The sequence below is a fragment of the Protopterus annectens genome, chromosome 10.part0, assembly GCF_019279795.1.
Source record: "Protopterus annectens isolate FY-2018-M chromosome 10.part0, PAN1.0, whole genome shotgun sequence".
Lineage (NCBI taxonomy): Eukaryota > Metazoa > Chordata > Ceratodontiformes > Protopteridae > Protopterus > Protopterus annectens.
In genome coordinates this window covers 886171974-886187436 of record NC_056744.1, presented here as the reverse complement: position 1 = coordinate 886187436, position 15463 = coordinate 886171974, and the positions used below count along the sequence as shown (strand labels likewise).

At 38.8% G+C, this 15463-nt stretch overlaps 1 protein-coding gene across 1 annotated transcript in view; it reads right to left on the bottom strand.

Moving 5' to 3' along the window:
- Nucleotides 1–15463, bottom strand: part of LOC122813387 (adseverin-like) — a 308408-nt gene that overhangs the window by 171274 nt on the left and 121671 nt on the right. The window contains exon 4 of the mRNA XM_044085682.1: nucleotides 1433–1594. Within this exon, the coding sequence (XP_043941617.1) occupies nucleotides 1433–1594 (162 nt within the window). The remainder of the gene's footprint in view (nucleotides 1–1432; nucleotides 1595–15463) is intronic.

Genomic DNA, 15463 nt, shown 5'->3' with positions numbered 1-15463 from the left:
GATCCCACCATTTCAGTTTAATATATATGAATCACATAACCAGACAGGGAAAGAAAGAAATGGAATTTCTTGTAGACTGATGCCAGAATTCAGGACAGAACACTGACAATGAGGGCAAACGGTGAGGTTCATAGATGTCTTGTAAAAGGCACAGGAGATTTTACACCTGATGTAAGTGTTAAGGCAGCTAACTGTAATTAAAAGATATATTATAATGCTGCAAATGCATAATGAAAACCTGCAATTCTTCAGGATTTAGCCATAAAGGGATATACAAATATTCCCCAGACTATCATGTTATTCTATGAATGAGTCATAACTAAAATACAACACATGGACTAGGAATTGGCTCTGCATCTAAAACTGCAGTGCGTGGTCTCTGCTTCATAGTGAAACTGTTGGCAAGGCAGGTAAGTTCAAGACAGGCCATCTGTGCTTTGCTAGTCAAGCCTGTGCATATGTGTTAACTGAAGGTGAATACTCAGAGCAGATCCCAAGTTCATGACTTTACTTATGCTTCAGCACGTTTTTATTTAGTGAAAGTAATAAATCAGAGAGATCAGCTGAGTACTTGAAGTATCCTTCTTCAGTGTACAAATGCAACATGCTGTCAATATTTTGCTGATGTGTTTGAGAAACAGAAGCGTCGACTTAATCAACAACTTGAACGGACCAGTGGACACACAGAACAGGATAAAATTTTGTACAGTGGTCTTAAACTGATCTAAAATGTATGCAGTGCTGTTTGTCTTAATAGTCATCACAGTGGTCAATTTATGAGACACTTTTTCCAAAAAACATACTTCAGACTTCAGTCTTTAAGCTATACTAGTCTTCATGCTTTGGCTTTCTGATAGCTCAGTTTACACATTTTGATTAAAATGCCAGTAAGAATTTTAGCTTAATTTCTCCAGTAACATAACCTTATGTGCACCCAAACCTTACAATTGATGTACTAAGCTAAATGACTGAAACATGCTCCTTGTATTCCCAGATTAGTCTGATCTTTGACTTTCCTCCACTTCTCAGCTAGTATACAGCAATGCAAAGGTAATCCTATACCTTTTTCTCTGTCCTATACTGCATCAGAATGTGTGTGTGTGTGTGTGTGTGTGTGTGTGTGTGTGTGTGTGTGTGTGTGTGTGTGTGTGTGTGTGTGTGTGTGTGTGTTACTTTAATAATGACCCTCTTTTTGCCAGTAAATTGTGATCATCTGTTGCCTGAATGTATAAGTTGTCAGCAGGGATCATATTCTGGAACTATGATATTATGCATCTGCTGTCTATAAGTCTTTAACCCTAGAGTGAAAGTGAGAAAAAATCCTCCAAATTAGAGCTTATTATTACATAAACTCTATCAATTAATAAGTTGGACAAATGAACAAGTAAATATATTTCATTCACTTACAAGTCAAGCTCTAAATGGTACTTACTGCTCCAGCAATAATAATGAAACAGTCTCCCTTGTTAAAGCTCTTCCAGCTGAACTCCTGCTCTTTTCCTCTCGGAAAGCGTTTCCCCTTCACTTGTATGACTCTTTCCTCTTTCAAGTCATTGGTGACAACATGGCGTAAGCCTGAAGCAGCACCACCTTTCTGTTGGTAGAGTAAACATTCTGTTAGCTTGTATTTCTGGTGATAGCCTAATCTTTTTCTACAGTCATTACTCCACTTCAAGAATCCCTGGGTAGAGACGACAAGGACAGCAAAGATGCAAGAATGGCCCTATATCAGCATAGACTTCATCATATTTGAAGCTCACTGAGGAATGATACTTATAAGAGAGGGACTAATTTCAGTGTAACACCTGTGGAGGTGAATTGTGACAGAACAAAGAACCAAGAACCTCTAAAATAAGATGAAGCGGTAAGCAAGTCTAATGAATAAAGTATGGTGAGTTACTTGTTAAAAAAGAAAACACAAAGAAAGATGACAGGTACTGACAATTAAGAAAAAATAAACAGAATGGCAAGCTAACTCACTCATCTAGCTAGTGTAGGCCGAGACATGCAAGAAGCAATAGCGTAAACGTTTAGAATAAGACCTTTCTCATATACATAATGAAATACATAAACTGTCAGCATGAGAGTGCTTTCCTAAATGCAAACTGTCCAGCAGGTGAGCTTAAATATTGTTTCATACATATAATGCCTATCTGTAATGACCCATTTCTCTGACCAAGTCACCACTAAAGCTGCAGAAGGAAGGAATACACTGCATATTTGTCTCCTAAAACCTTTGACACCACATCTCAGAGAAGAATGTAGTGATGGGAGTAAAACACAAAGGATCTTGGTGAGAAACACAAACTTAAGATGGTCATGGAATCAGTATGCTGACAGCAGACAATGAGTAGCTTCCTGTGATGGTGAAAACTGCGGCGTGCAATGCCAGTTACTAGTGCACTGCTGTAGAGTTTGCTGCTGGGATTTGTCCTGCAAGGATAGCTGAGACAGACATCACACAAGGATTAGAAAACAAAGTTGACCTTCTTGTTGTGTACTAAAGACACTAAGGTTGGAGTAATACTTAAAAATGACATTTGCTTCCATCATGACCTGTTGTAACTTATAAGGTTAGCACATGGGTAACATTTGTACTTCAGTGTGAAAAAATGAAAGAACATGCCCTTTGTTAGGAGGAGTACACTCAGGTGGAGAGAAAGAAATCAATGTAGCTGTTACAATCACAGTGGCAAAAGCCATCAAATGCCAGGCGTATGACCAAAGAGGTGGAATCTGATGCTACACGTATTATTATAAGTTAATACAGGGTACCAGTCAGGGGTCTATATTATTTTGCCAAAATTCATTTTCAGCAAACTCCAATTTGATCTGTATTCAGTGAAATTCACTTCTGGGATTCGCTGAATATTCTTAGGACAAAAAAGTAGCTGGCCAACTACACAACTTAGCCCTTTTCCTCACTGTAGTGCGATCTTGGAGTTGGTATGTATAGTTAGGGGGGAGTGTGGCGGGAGAAGCCCCCCACTTGGGTTGGTTCTATTTAGTTAGATGCGGTCCGTTGTGCTGTGGGACAATTATTTTATTCCCCTGGAATATTCAGCAAATCATGGAAGTGAATTTCACTGAATATAGGTCGATGAATTGGAGATTACTGAAAATGCATTTTTGCAAACTAATATAGACCCACCAGCGAGGCCTCACTTCATCTAGAATACAGTTTTCAGTTCTGGAAACTACATAAGAAAGTACAGTTTTGTACCTACCATAAATGTAGATGTTCGAGTGCTAATACAGCTGCAGTCATAACAGATGGGTTCTCCTGCCATCAGGCGGGTCCTCGGTCGGCTGAATTCCAAAGTCTAGGTCCAGCGTCGGGTGTCGTCACTTCTTCCCTGACGTCAGTGCGACAGGGGTATAAAAGAACCAGCCAACGCCATTTTCTTCAGTTTTTCTTGCCCCAGATGTCAGGTGCCCCCAGAAGGAAGGCAATACATAAATTTATGTAATAATGCAGTGCAATATAATCAAAAAACAGTAGTTGCAAGCAAATACACCATAAATGAATATCCCAATCAAGTTGTATGAGGAGGTGTTAGCCAATAGGCCTGTCCCAAGAGGGGAAGGAGGGAGGGAAACCTGGACTGCAGTTGTATTAGCACTCGAACATCTACATTTATGGTAGGTACAAAACTGTACTATGTTCATCGTGCATACAGCTGCAGTCATAACAGATGGGTAGAATCCCAAAGCTAAAAAAGGGGTGGTAGGCACTAGGTGGAACTAGGAGGAGCCAGGATGCCCTGCAAGACTGCAGTGGCAAAGCCTGCTCTAGTTTTGGAGTATAATGGTAGGTGGTAGTGCTTGGAGAAGGTATGCACAGAACTCCAAGTGGCTGCTTCCAAAATATCTTTGGTAGGAACTCCTCTGAGGAAAGCTGCAGAAGTAGCTGTGGCCCTTGTGGAGTGAGATCTGTTGCCTGCAGGCACAGTTTTACCATGAAAAGAGTAACAAAAGCATATGCAGTGGGCTATCCATTTTGAGATTGTCTGTTTGGAAATTGGCTTCTCTTGAGCTCCTATAGCATAGGACACAAAGAGTTGCTCTGATTTTCTGAAAGGCTTTGTTCTGTCCAAATAATAACGTAGCTGTCTGTGGATGTCCAAGGAATGTAGTAGTCTCTCCCCTTTGTTGTGAGGATTAGGGTAAAAGGTAGGTAAGTGAATAGCCTGATTCAAAGCTACCCTGGATACCACCTTTGGCATAAAGGATGGATTTGTTCGTAAGAAAACTCTGTCCTGATGGAAAATTATGAAAGGCTGCACAGACATGAGGGCTTGTAGTTCTGATACCCTGCGAGCTGAGGTGATAGCCAGAAGGAAGGCTGTTTTCCAGGACAAATATTGCAAATCTGTTGCGGCAGCTGGCTCAAAAGGAGGTAAGGTCAGCTTTTCTAAAATGAAATTGAGGTCCCAAGCAGGTATTGGTTGTTTCCTTGGGGGTTTTATATTCTTAGCCCCTCTGAGGAACTGTTTTAAGAGGGGATGAGAGAATAAAGGAGGATCAGTCTTGTATTCTGCAGAAATGGCTGAGGCATGGATTTTGATGGAGGAGAATGAAAGTCCACTGCTTAGCAGCTCAGCTAGATACTGTAATATTTGAGGTAAATTCAGTATTCCAGGATTCTGGCCCTTTTTCTCATTCCAGGCAGAAAATCGCTTCCATTTTGCGGAGTAAGCTTTCCTAGTAGAAGGCCTTCTGGCCTCCAAAATGACATCCTGCACCTCCTTGGAGAGTAGGGTCTGTTGTGAAGTTAAGGAATCTTCCATGTGGCCAGATTGAGTGTTTTCAGCTGACTGTGAAGAGTTTTGAAGCTGTGCTGAGTCAGAAGACAAGGCATTAGAGGTAGGGTCCATGGTGGGGAATGCGTCAGGCTCCTCAGAAGTGGGTACCAGTGCTGTCTTGGCCAGTCTGGAGCAATGAGAATCATCTTTGGTCTGTCTGCTTTGGTTTTTAATAGAAATTTGGGCAGCAGAGGAAGAGGTGGAAAGGCATAAACTGTCATTGTTGTCCAACTGAAAGAGAGAGTGCCCACTCTCCAGGCCTGTGGATGAAAAGTCCTTGAGCAGAATTTTGTCAATTGGTGATTTTTGTGGGAGGCAAAGAGATCTATGTCTGGCCTTCCCCATGCTTGAATTATTTCTGTAAAAACTTGAGGGTGCAACTTCCATTCGTGTGGGTCTGTCATATTTCTGCTTAGGTTGTCTGCCAGCGTGTTTTCCTTGCCTGGCAAGTACTATGCTTGAAGTTCGATTTGTAATTCCAGAGCTATGTTCCAAAGTGACATGGCCAGCCTGCATAGGGGGTATGAATGGGTTCCTCCCTGTTTGTTTATGTACCACATTACTGTGGTGTTGTCTGTCCATATTAGTAGTTGGCCTGGATGCAGAAGGTCTTTGAAAGCCATAATAGCATTTATTACTGCTAGCATTTCCTTTTGATTGATGTGTAGGTGCTTTTCTTTTTGGGACCATTTGCCCTGAATGCACCGATCTGTCATGTGCGCCCCCCAGGCGTAGTCCGAGGTGTCTGTTGTGATGACTTGATTTGCTTGAGGCTTGCAGAATGGGAGACCTGTGTTTCTTTGGCATGCTTGAGCCCACCACAGAAATTCCTTTTGAAGACATGGAATCAGTGGTATTATTGTTTCCAAACTGTGGCTGTATTGAGACCATAGGTTTTTCAGGTACCATTGACGTTTCCTCATATGCAGCTTTGCACATGGGATTAGTAGGATGCAAGATGCCATGAATCCCAGAGCCTGCAGGATTTTACTCTCCGGTTTGAATCCTTTCTTACATCAAGTGCTATGGTATGTATGTTTTGTGGACGATGTTTTTATTTTATGGAATGGCAATGGTTTAGATTTTGTATCCTTTGTTGATTATCTGCATACCACCACTGACTTTTTAAAATTCACATACTGGCTATCTGCAGCTGAGATTGATTTTCTTGATATACATCTAGTTAAAGCTGAATTTAACTGTCTCAAGAGTAGAATCTTCCACAAACCAACCAGAAAGAACACATACCTACACAAAACTAGTATGCATCCCAGGCACATCCCGAGAAATGTATTAAAAGGGCAAGTTTATAGGAAATTAAGATTACATGATGATGATGATGAGGATGCATTAATAGCATTAAATAATTTAAAATTTGAGTTTATAGCTAGAGGATACCAACCTAATGAAATTGATAAAACTATATCTGATGCATGGCATATGAGATCAACTAAATGTAGACCTTATTTTAACAACAACGAGGTAGTTCCATGTAATAATCCATTTAACATAAACTCTAGGCCACATAATGAATTTAGAGTAGTGTTACAGTTTGCGAGTGACATCAACCAATATGTTGACGTCATTAAGAAACATTGGCACCTATTACAAGAGGTACCACAGTTGCAGGTTATTACCTGTAAAGATCCACTATTCAGTTTTAAGAATAATATGTCACTCAAGAAGCAGTTATGTAACAAGGATGTGCCTAAGAAAGCCAGCCCTTCTTCACATCAGGGCACTTTTCCTTGCAGGTCATGCAGTGCCTGCCCCTATATTTACAGTATAAATACCTATGTCCACCCCACCAAGCATTTTCAGTTACAGCTTAATACTTATGCTGATTAGCAAGAGTACTGATGTTGTCTATTATTGTTTTTGTCAGAAATCTCCGGGGTTAATAGATTTCTTAAAGACAGAATTCTAGAACATCTTCATGATGTCAAAAATAAGAAACCCACTAATGCACTCGCCCAGCATATTATTAATACAGATAATTCACAATCTTTCAAATTTTTTGTGCTACAGCGCATACACAAAAACATTAGAGGAGGGGATACAGAAAATTTTACTGAAAGCTGTGAACAGAGATGGATCATTAAAATGAATGCAGATAAATATCCAGGCCTTAATGGCTCTACTTCCTTGGTTCCTTTCTTGAAAGCAAGACGTCTCAAACATGTTTAATTTTGGGCACCCCGTACACCCACTATACTTATTTTCACATTTTAGAGACATAGACTACTTTTAGTTATACATACATATTGTAGATAGATTTTATGACTAGATCCAGATTTTTAGCCTTTTATTTTTATTCTATGTTTTTCATAGCTACAGTATTTATGGAGTTTATATCTATGCACATTACTTAGGTCTTTTACCAATAGTTTTGTATGCAGTTTTTTATATGCAGTTTTCTCTATATGTAGCCTTTTCTACATTTATACATTTATAAGTTTTATATAGCTTTAATGCCTTAATTGACCTATGACATCAGTGATTGAGTCAATGGTTCCATCTGTATATAAGCAATGGAGTGTTTTATTTTCTTGTCTGATGAAGCAATTAGTTTTGCGAAAGCGCTCTTATTTTTTATTTTTTGTGTTATTAAAGACGCTATTGTGTGGTACCCCGGTGTATTTTTGGTTTTATATATAGTTCTGGTTTTGTGCACCTGGGTTTTACCTGAAGCCATTTCTCTCTTTATACAAGCTGTTGAACCTCCCTACTAGTCTGCATAACCTTAGACATAGAATATCCACGTTCCCTAAAGTGGTTAATTAAATCTTGGATCAAAATGTATGTAATCTTCGGTGCTACAGCAAATTCTATGTATCCTCATAAATTGCGACTTGGGGATGTTGGCAACAATGTGTTTTGGATGACAGCTGGAGGCGTGTAATAATGTATTTGAATTATGGGGTTTCCTGCATAGTGAACTGGACAAAGTACCATCAGGTTGTTATATATGGTTACAGACAGAAAAGAAATAGATGTAGCATCACAATTAATTGTGAACATTATACCACATTCATTTTCATTCAAATACTGGACAAATTTCTGTAAATATATAACGTCCGATTTCCACACCATCCAGCAGTCATCCAATAACCTTCGCCAAATATCTATTTCCCCAAGAAAAATGTTATGATTGCTCTCATATATAATAATCTGTTCAAGATAACCCATGAAAAGGTCAGCATATATGGGTGCAAGAGATGCACCCTCAGCTGTACCTTTCAACTGCAGATAACATTTGGTGTTAAAGTAGAATACGTTTTTAGACAGGACATGCTCCACCAAACATACAAGTATTGAAACCTGGGCCATATAAAGACATTCTATTCAGCCAATATTCCAGGGCACATAAACCCACCCAATGTGGAATACTGGTATAAAGGGGACATAATGTCCAGTGTACACATCAACCAACTTGGTTCCAACTAGGTGTCAGAGACAGTATTCAAAAATTCTGTTGTGTCCTGTATCCTAGCTCTATCTCCGGACAATAAAGGCTTTAAATACACAGTAAGGTAAGCAGACAAGCGTTCAGTAAGGGAGCCTTTTCCAGAAATGATTGGTCTCCCTGGGGGTTTATTAATATCTTTGTGAATTTTTGGAAAGAGATAGAAATATTGTGATGATGGATCCTTAACGTTTAAATGAAACATTGTGCGTTCATCTATTATGTCTTCACTAACTGCAGATTCCAAAAATGTATCTACTTAATTTTTAAACCTAACTGTGGGATCATAGGGCATACAAGTGTAAAATCTCACAGCTTGCAGCTGACTGTTAGCTTCCTCAGCATACATAGATTTATTCATTACAACCGTTGCTCCACCTTTACCTGCTTGAATAATAACAATATTCTTGTTATTTTCTAACCTTACTAAAGCATCCACTTCCCCTGATGACAAATTTGAAGGAACATTTTGTTTTTGATGATTCAAACCAAAATGTAATTCTTTTAGTATACATTTTTGAAATACCTCCACATTTTTATTCATGGGTGGAACAAAGGTTGCCTTATTAAACGTGAAGCTACTACATTCATTTCGCTCATTGCCCGATTCGGTATGCTGAAAATGTAATTTAAGGTTAAGCAATCTACAGAATGCATACAAATCCTCAACAAAAATATCTTCAGAAACAAAGATAAAGTTTAGACCTTTATTAAGTATCACATAATCAGATTCGGACAAAACAGCTGATGAGATATTGATAATGTTATTGGTGGGAATTATCTGGGTTTCAGAAAATTCAGCATTGCTTCCAAAGAGCCATCTATGCTTGTTTTTAGATTTGTGTTTCCTGCCCCCTTCCTTCTTTTGTTATGGAAAAAGGGACTGAATCAAAATTATGTGATGATCTATCGTGTTCAACATTACAAGACTTCTTACTGGCTGGTGCCATCTGCTGTCTGTCAGTTTCTGTATAAGTATAGGAGGACGAATCTTCACCAGAAGTGTCACTAATAGATTTTTTCAAAATGGACTTATTTCTTTTTCTCGTTTGACTCATTGACAATGACTCCTTTTGGACAAACCTAACATTTGTAATACTTTTCATATATTCAGAGGGCTTCCCTAGTTGGTAGTTCCTCAAATCCCTGTGGAACGTCCGGATTTTCCTGTCTTTTATATCTTGTTCATATTGGAGCAACTCTTTCCTTAATTTATCAAAACATTGTTTATAAGTTGGTGAACTCTCAAAAAATTTAGCATTTTCACAAATTTGAGTAACCTCAGGTATATATATGTACCTATTCTGCATTCATAAAACTCATGTAAGGTTTTAACAAACTGTATGGATGCTTTTTGCTGGATTTGAGCCCGAGATGTAAGTAATGTGTCATCAGGTTGTGCAACTAAAGGTTTTATATGAATTCTCAAACCCCTTGGGGTAATGTCTTTTTCTAAACAGGCTTTAAAAAGGCTTAAATGCCAAACATGTGATCTAACATTTTTCATGTGTTTGCTCAGCTGGTCAAAAGTAGAGACACATGCTATATCTGGACTAGATCTGATCAATTATATTATGTATCTTCCCAATACCAAATGCTTGAATGTCTTCTTTGTCTGCTGACAACCCCTTTAGAATAGTAATTAAATCCATGTTGAAAAATGCAAAATGTTGACAGTAAGACTATTTAACTAACCCAATACTTTCAAAACCCTATTATTCAGTTTTAGTTTGTAACATATGGGACCAGAAAATAGCTGTATAAGTGTCAAATATTTGCAATAGATGAACAAACACCAGCACCAATTTAAAAGTGCCTACAGAAATGTTAAAATGATGAACTGTGGGAGCCAGCTGCACACAGACAACTCTAAGGTATACTTTATAAGTACAAAAGTCATTTCATGCTGTATAAATATATATACCCATCTGTCAGAATGCCTTTTGAGATAGTTAACCAAAATAAACATTTTCAGTGATAAAACAATGTAACCTTAAAATTGCAAATACATTTTAAAATACTAAATTTGCAGATGTACAGTAGTACTGAAAAATATGCTAAAAGTCTTGAGGGAAATGCTGCTCTCAAACGCACTTACCCATCAATAAAGATAACAAAATCAGGCTGTTCTTAAGTTACTAAAAGTTAAAAGCACAAAAGAAAAATACTATAAAGCAACAAAACTTGTAACAAACCCCTCATGTACATAGCACAAGTACCTTGACTACAAAGGGACTTGGCCAAAACTTAAAAGTACAGTTGTGTACACTTACCATAAATGTAGATGTTCGAGTGTATTCACTGTTGCAGTCATCACATTTGGGTTATCCCTGCCATGGTAGCCCTCAGTTGGCCCGAATACCAGAGGCTTAGTATTTCTGCATTCATATACCTTTGCCTTTCTCTCTAATTCTTCCTGCATCTGTGTACAATCAAATCAAAAATGCCCCACAGTATTACATTTATACCATTTATTTTCATATTTTTCTGTGTGTGTGTTCTTTACTTATTCCCACTGAATATCTTCCCTTAGTACAGTTAGAACTGAAATGGGTAGGAAACCCAAAGAAAGAAAAAAATTAAATCAATCCCCCACTTGGGTTAACAAACTTAAGAGGTTAGGTACAAATCCTTATGTCACCCAGTGGATAGCCAGCTGGCTCACAGACAGAACCCAAGAAGTTGGAAGTGGGGAGCCCACCTCTACAAAGAGGTCAGTCAGAAGTGGAGTCCCTCAGGGATCAGTCTTGGGACTGTTCCTTTTTGACATTTACTTCCCTGAATTCAAGCCCAATGTCAATGGCCTTTGGCTGAATAAATTTGCAGAAGATTGCAAATTGGGGGCTGTCACTGAATCACCCATTGACACAAATGTTCTCCAGGAACGGCTGACACAGAAAAACAATTGGCTCCAGATGGACTAAAACTAAAAGCCAAACAATACATAATGGTATCCTTTGGGATGTCATCTACCCCTGGTAACTATCACACTGATAACACCTGCCCAAGAGATGACCCAGTAGTCAGGGACTTGGGGACACATGTAGCCAATAATCAAACCTTTGACTATCATGTGTCTACAATAGTGAGGAAATCATTCTATGTCGCACAACTAATAAACAAAGCTATGGCATCTAGGTCCAAGGAAGTCGTTGTTCCACTGTATTTGATCCAACACAAATCACTTCGTAGCCAATATCCTCCAACCTTAAAATAACAGTTTATTGACCAAAGTCACAGCGAAACGTAACGAAAATAAAAAAGTTAAGCGCTTTCATCGTTAGACTTCATCAGAACTATATCTCTTGTATAAAACACTCTCTTTTATATATGCATCACTAATCATTCAATTAAAATCAATTAGTCATGTGTAGTTCTTCATTACCCCTTAAAGGAGAAAGGATACATAAAAATAGTTAGACAGTATATGCACCCTTATAACAGTGAAGTACACTTGTTTATAATATACTGTTCTTATTTTAAAAACTTTGAATATATAAAAGACTACAATAAAAATGAAAAATGAAAAATAGAAAAATAGAAATAGTGGAACACCGAATTTTAAAGTGTAATTAAATATCAGAAGAAATTGAAATTGTTATAATTTATATAACCAGAGATTAATGACAGTGTTAGCATCAAACCTGAGCTCAAGTATAGGGCATATAAATTATAACAATTTCAATTTCTTCCAACGACGAAAGCGCTTAACTTTTTTATTTTCATTACGTTTCACTGTGACTTTGGTCAATAAACTGTTGTTTAAAGGTTGGAGGATATTGGCTACAAAGTGATTTGTTTTGGATTATTTGCTGGATCATCACTTTAAACACCTTTTTGCTTTGTATTCCACTGTATTTGGCACTCATCAGACCTATCATTAAGTACAATGCCCCCTGTGGTATGCACCTAACCAGATATATCCAACAATTGGGATGTCCACAGAGGTTCCTCACTAAAAGAATACAGGGCATAAGTAACATGTCCTATCCAGAATGCCTCAAGGCCTTATCCCTGTATTCTGTCTCCTACAGGCTGTCAGGGGAGATATGTGCCTGGCATACAAGGCATTGTCAGACCCCACTCTGATAGACCTCCTGCATATCCACAAAACAAACAGCACCAAAATTACCAGTTCTAAAGACTTAAACCTTGCTGTGATATAAATAAGACCTGCTGGAGAGACAGTTTTTTCCCATAGAGTCTACCCCTTCTCTGGAACAGGCTCCCATCCATGTGAAGCAGAGTTCCTCCCTAACCCAGTTCAAGTGTAACTTGGACAACTGGATGGGGAACAGGAAATTCATCCCTGGTTTGGCACATATGTCTCTAATGGGCACAGGCAGTTGCTAAATGGTTCATCTCCCAGGTCCCTGCGTGTAAATGTTTCACCTCCCAAGTCCCTGCATACACTTATCAAGGGTAACAGAACTTGTCAGAGATTTGGGATGTATGGCTAGGCTTAAAAACACCCTTGTGGTCATTCAACTAGTATACTGAAGTTATATATATATATATATATATATATATATATATATATATATATACATACATACACAAACATATATATATATATATATATATATATATATATACATACACACACACACACATATATATATATATATATATATATATATATATATATATATATATATATATATATATATATATGCATATATATGTGTGTGTGCATGTATGTATATGTATATTTTTATTAGGCTATGTAATATATTTCAGTGTGCCAGAAAGGCCTTCTATATTCCCATTACAAGACAAATTAGATATTTTTGGTCTTTTTTGGTTTAAAGTGATCCAAGCTTCTGATGCCCCATTCTATCTGTCGCTCTGTGGACATTTTACAGTACATCAGATTACATATCTACAATTAGAATTTGTTTCTCTATGGAAATTTTGCAATCTGTCAGACTGCATATCTTCAATCAGAACTCCTTGTTCTGTGGACATTTTGCACTCCATCAGATTACATATTTACAATTAGAACTCCTTGCTTTATGGACAATTTTGCAATGCATCACATTACATATCTACATTTAAAACTGCTTGCTCTGCCGACATTTTCTAGTCTAGAAAAGACTTCTAACATGCCTAGGGTACACAGCCAACAAAAAGAAATCAAAACTAGTGCCCTCTCAAGAGATAATATTCCTGGGTGCAAGCTTAAATACAACTGCCCAGATGGCTTATCTCACGCCAGACAAACAAAGGCAACTGACTACCTATTTCAAAATGTTGGCAACACAGGCCCAGTTATCTGCAAGAAAAATTCTGCAGGCTTTGGGCTTCATGGCATCCTGTATCCTACTAATTCCATATGCAAGACTGCATATGAAGAAACTTTAATGGTACCTAAAAAGTGTTTGGACTCAACATTGCCACAGCCTGGAAACAATGATTACTCTCATTCCATGCCAACAACAGGAGTTTCGATGGTGGGCAAAGGCTTGTCACCAAAACAAGGGACAGCCATTCACATTGCCCAGAGCCAGGCAGACACTAACAACGGATGCATCAGATCATGCCTGGGGGGCCCACATGGCAGGAAGATGCATTCAGGGCACATGGTCCTCAACCCAAATGCATCTACATATCAATCAAAAAGAGATGCTAGCTGTTCAGAATGCCCTGACAGCCTTCAAGGACCTACTTCATCCGGAACAACTACTGATAAAGACAGACAACACCACAGTCATGTGGTATATAAACAAGCAGGGGGGCACATATTCTTACCCCCTTTGCAGACTAGCCATGACTTTGTGGGACACAGCATTAACTTACCAAGTACATCTGCAGGCACAATTCCTGCCAGGAAGGAAAAATACTCTGGCAGATGAACTAAGCAGAAACTTCATGGATCCCCACGAGTGGCAGCTGGATCCACAAGTCTTCAGCATGATAACAAGGAAATGGGGATGCCTGGACATAGATCTATTTGCCTCTCCTCACAACTACCAGCTAAAAAGATTCTGCACAAGGACTTATCACAGACAAGCATGGAAAGTGGATGCCCTATCTTTCAGCTGGAAAAACCTATCAGTATATGCCTTTCCCCCACTGCCTCTCCTCCCCAAAGTACTCCTAAAGGTCAGACAGGAGAAGCCAAAAATGATACTGATTGCCCCAAACTGGCCCCGCCAGTACTGGTTTCCAATCCTAAAGAACTTGTCTCAATGCCCAGCTTGAACCTTACCTCAAATACCTCATCTACTGTCCCAGCAAAACAATCAGATCCTGCACAGCCAACTCAGGACTTTAAACCTGGCAGCATGGCGGATAATGTAGTCATACAAAGCACACCTTTCAGTAAAGCTGTGATGGATGTCATTTTGGAGGCTAGAAGGCCTAGTACTAGAAAATCTTATGCTGGAAAATGGAAGAGATTCTGTGCTTGGAACCAGGCACAATGAACTGATACAGTTGTGCCAAATATCTCTCAGATTTTGCAATACTTAATTGAGATGCTGGACAAAGGCCTATCTTTTTCATCTTAAAAGTCATGCCTCTGCCATTTCGGCTCATAACAATACAGAGCCACCAATCTTTTCTCATCCCTTATTAAAACAGTACCTCAGAGGAGCCAAAAATTTAAGGCTTCCAAGGAGATCACCAATGCCTGCATGAGACCTCAACTATGTCTTGGAAAAACTCACCCTGCCTCCTTTTGAGCCAGCTGCTACTGCTGATATAAAGTTTTTATCTTGGAAAACAGCTCCGCTCCTAGCAATAACATCTGCAAGACTAGTTTCAGAGCTACAAGCACTCATGGCTGTGGAACCTTTTATCATTTTTTATCCAGACAGGGTCTCTCTGAGGACAAACCCAACATTTGTGCCTAAGGTGGTGTCCAGTGTGGCTCTTAACCAAACTATTCATCTGCCAACTTTTTATCCAAATCCACAGAACAAGGGGGAGAGAATTCTGCATTCTTTGGACAAACACAGACAGCTTAGATTCTACTTGAACAGAACCAAAGTTTTCAGAAAGACAAAGCAATTACTAGTGGCATATGCTGCAGGATCACAAGGAAAGGCTATCTCAAAGCAGACTATTTCAAAGTGGATAGGCCACTGCATTTGTTTCTGCTACTTACACCATGGCAAGCCAGTGCCTAAGGGCATTAGGCCACATTCAACCAGAGCTGCAGCCACTTCAGCAGCCTTTCTCAAGGGAG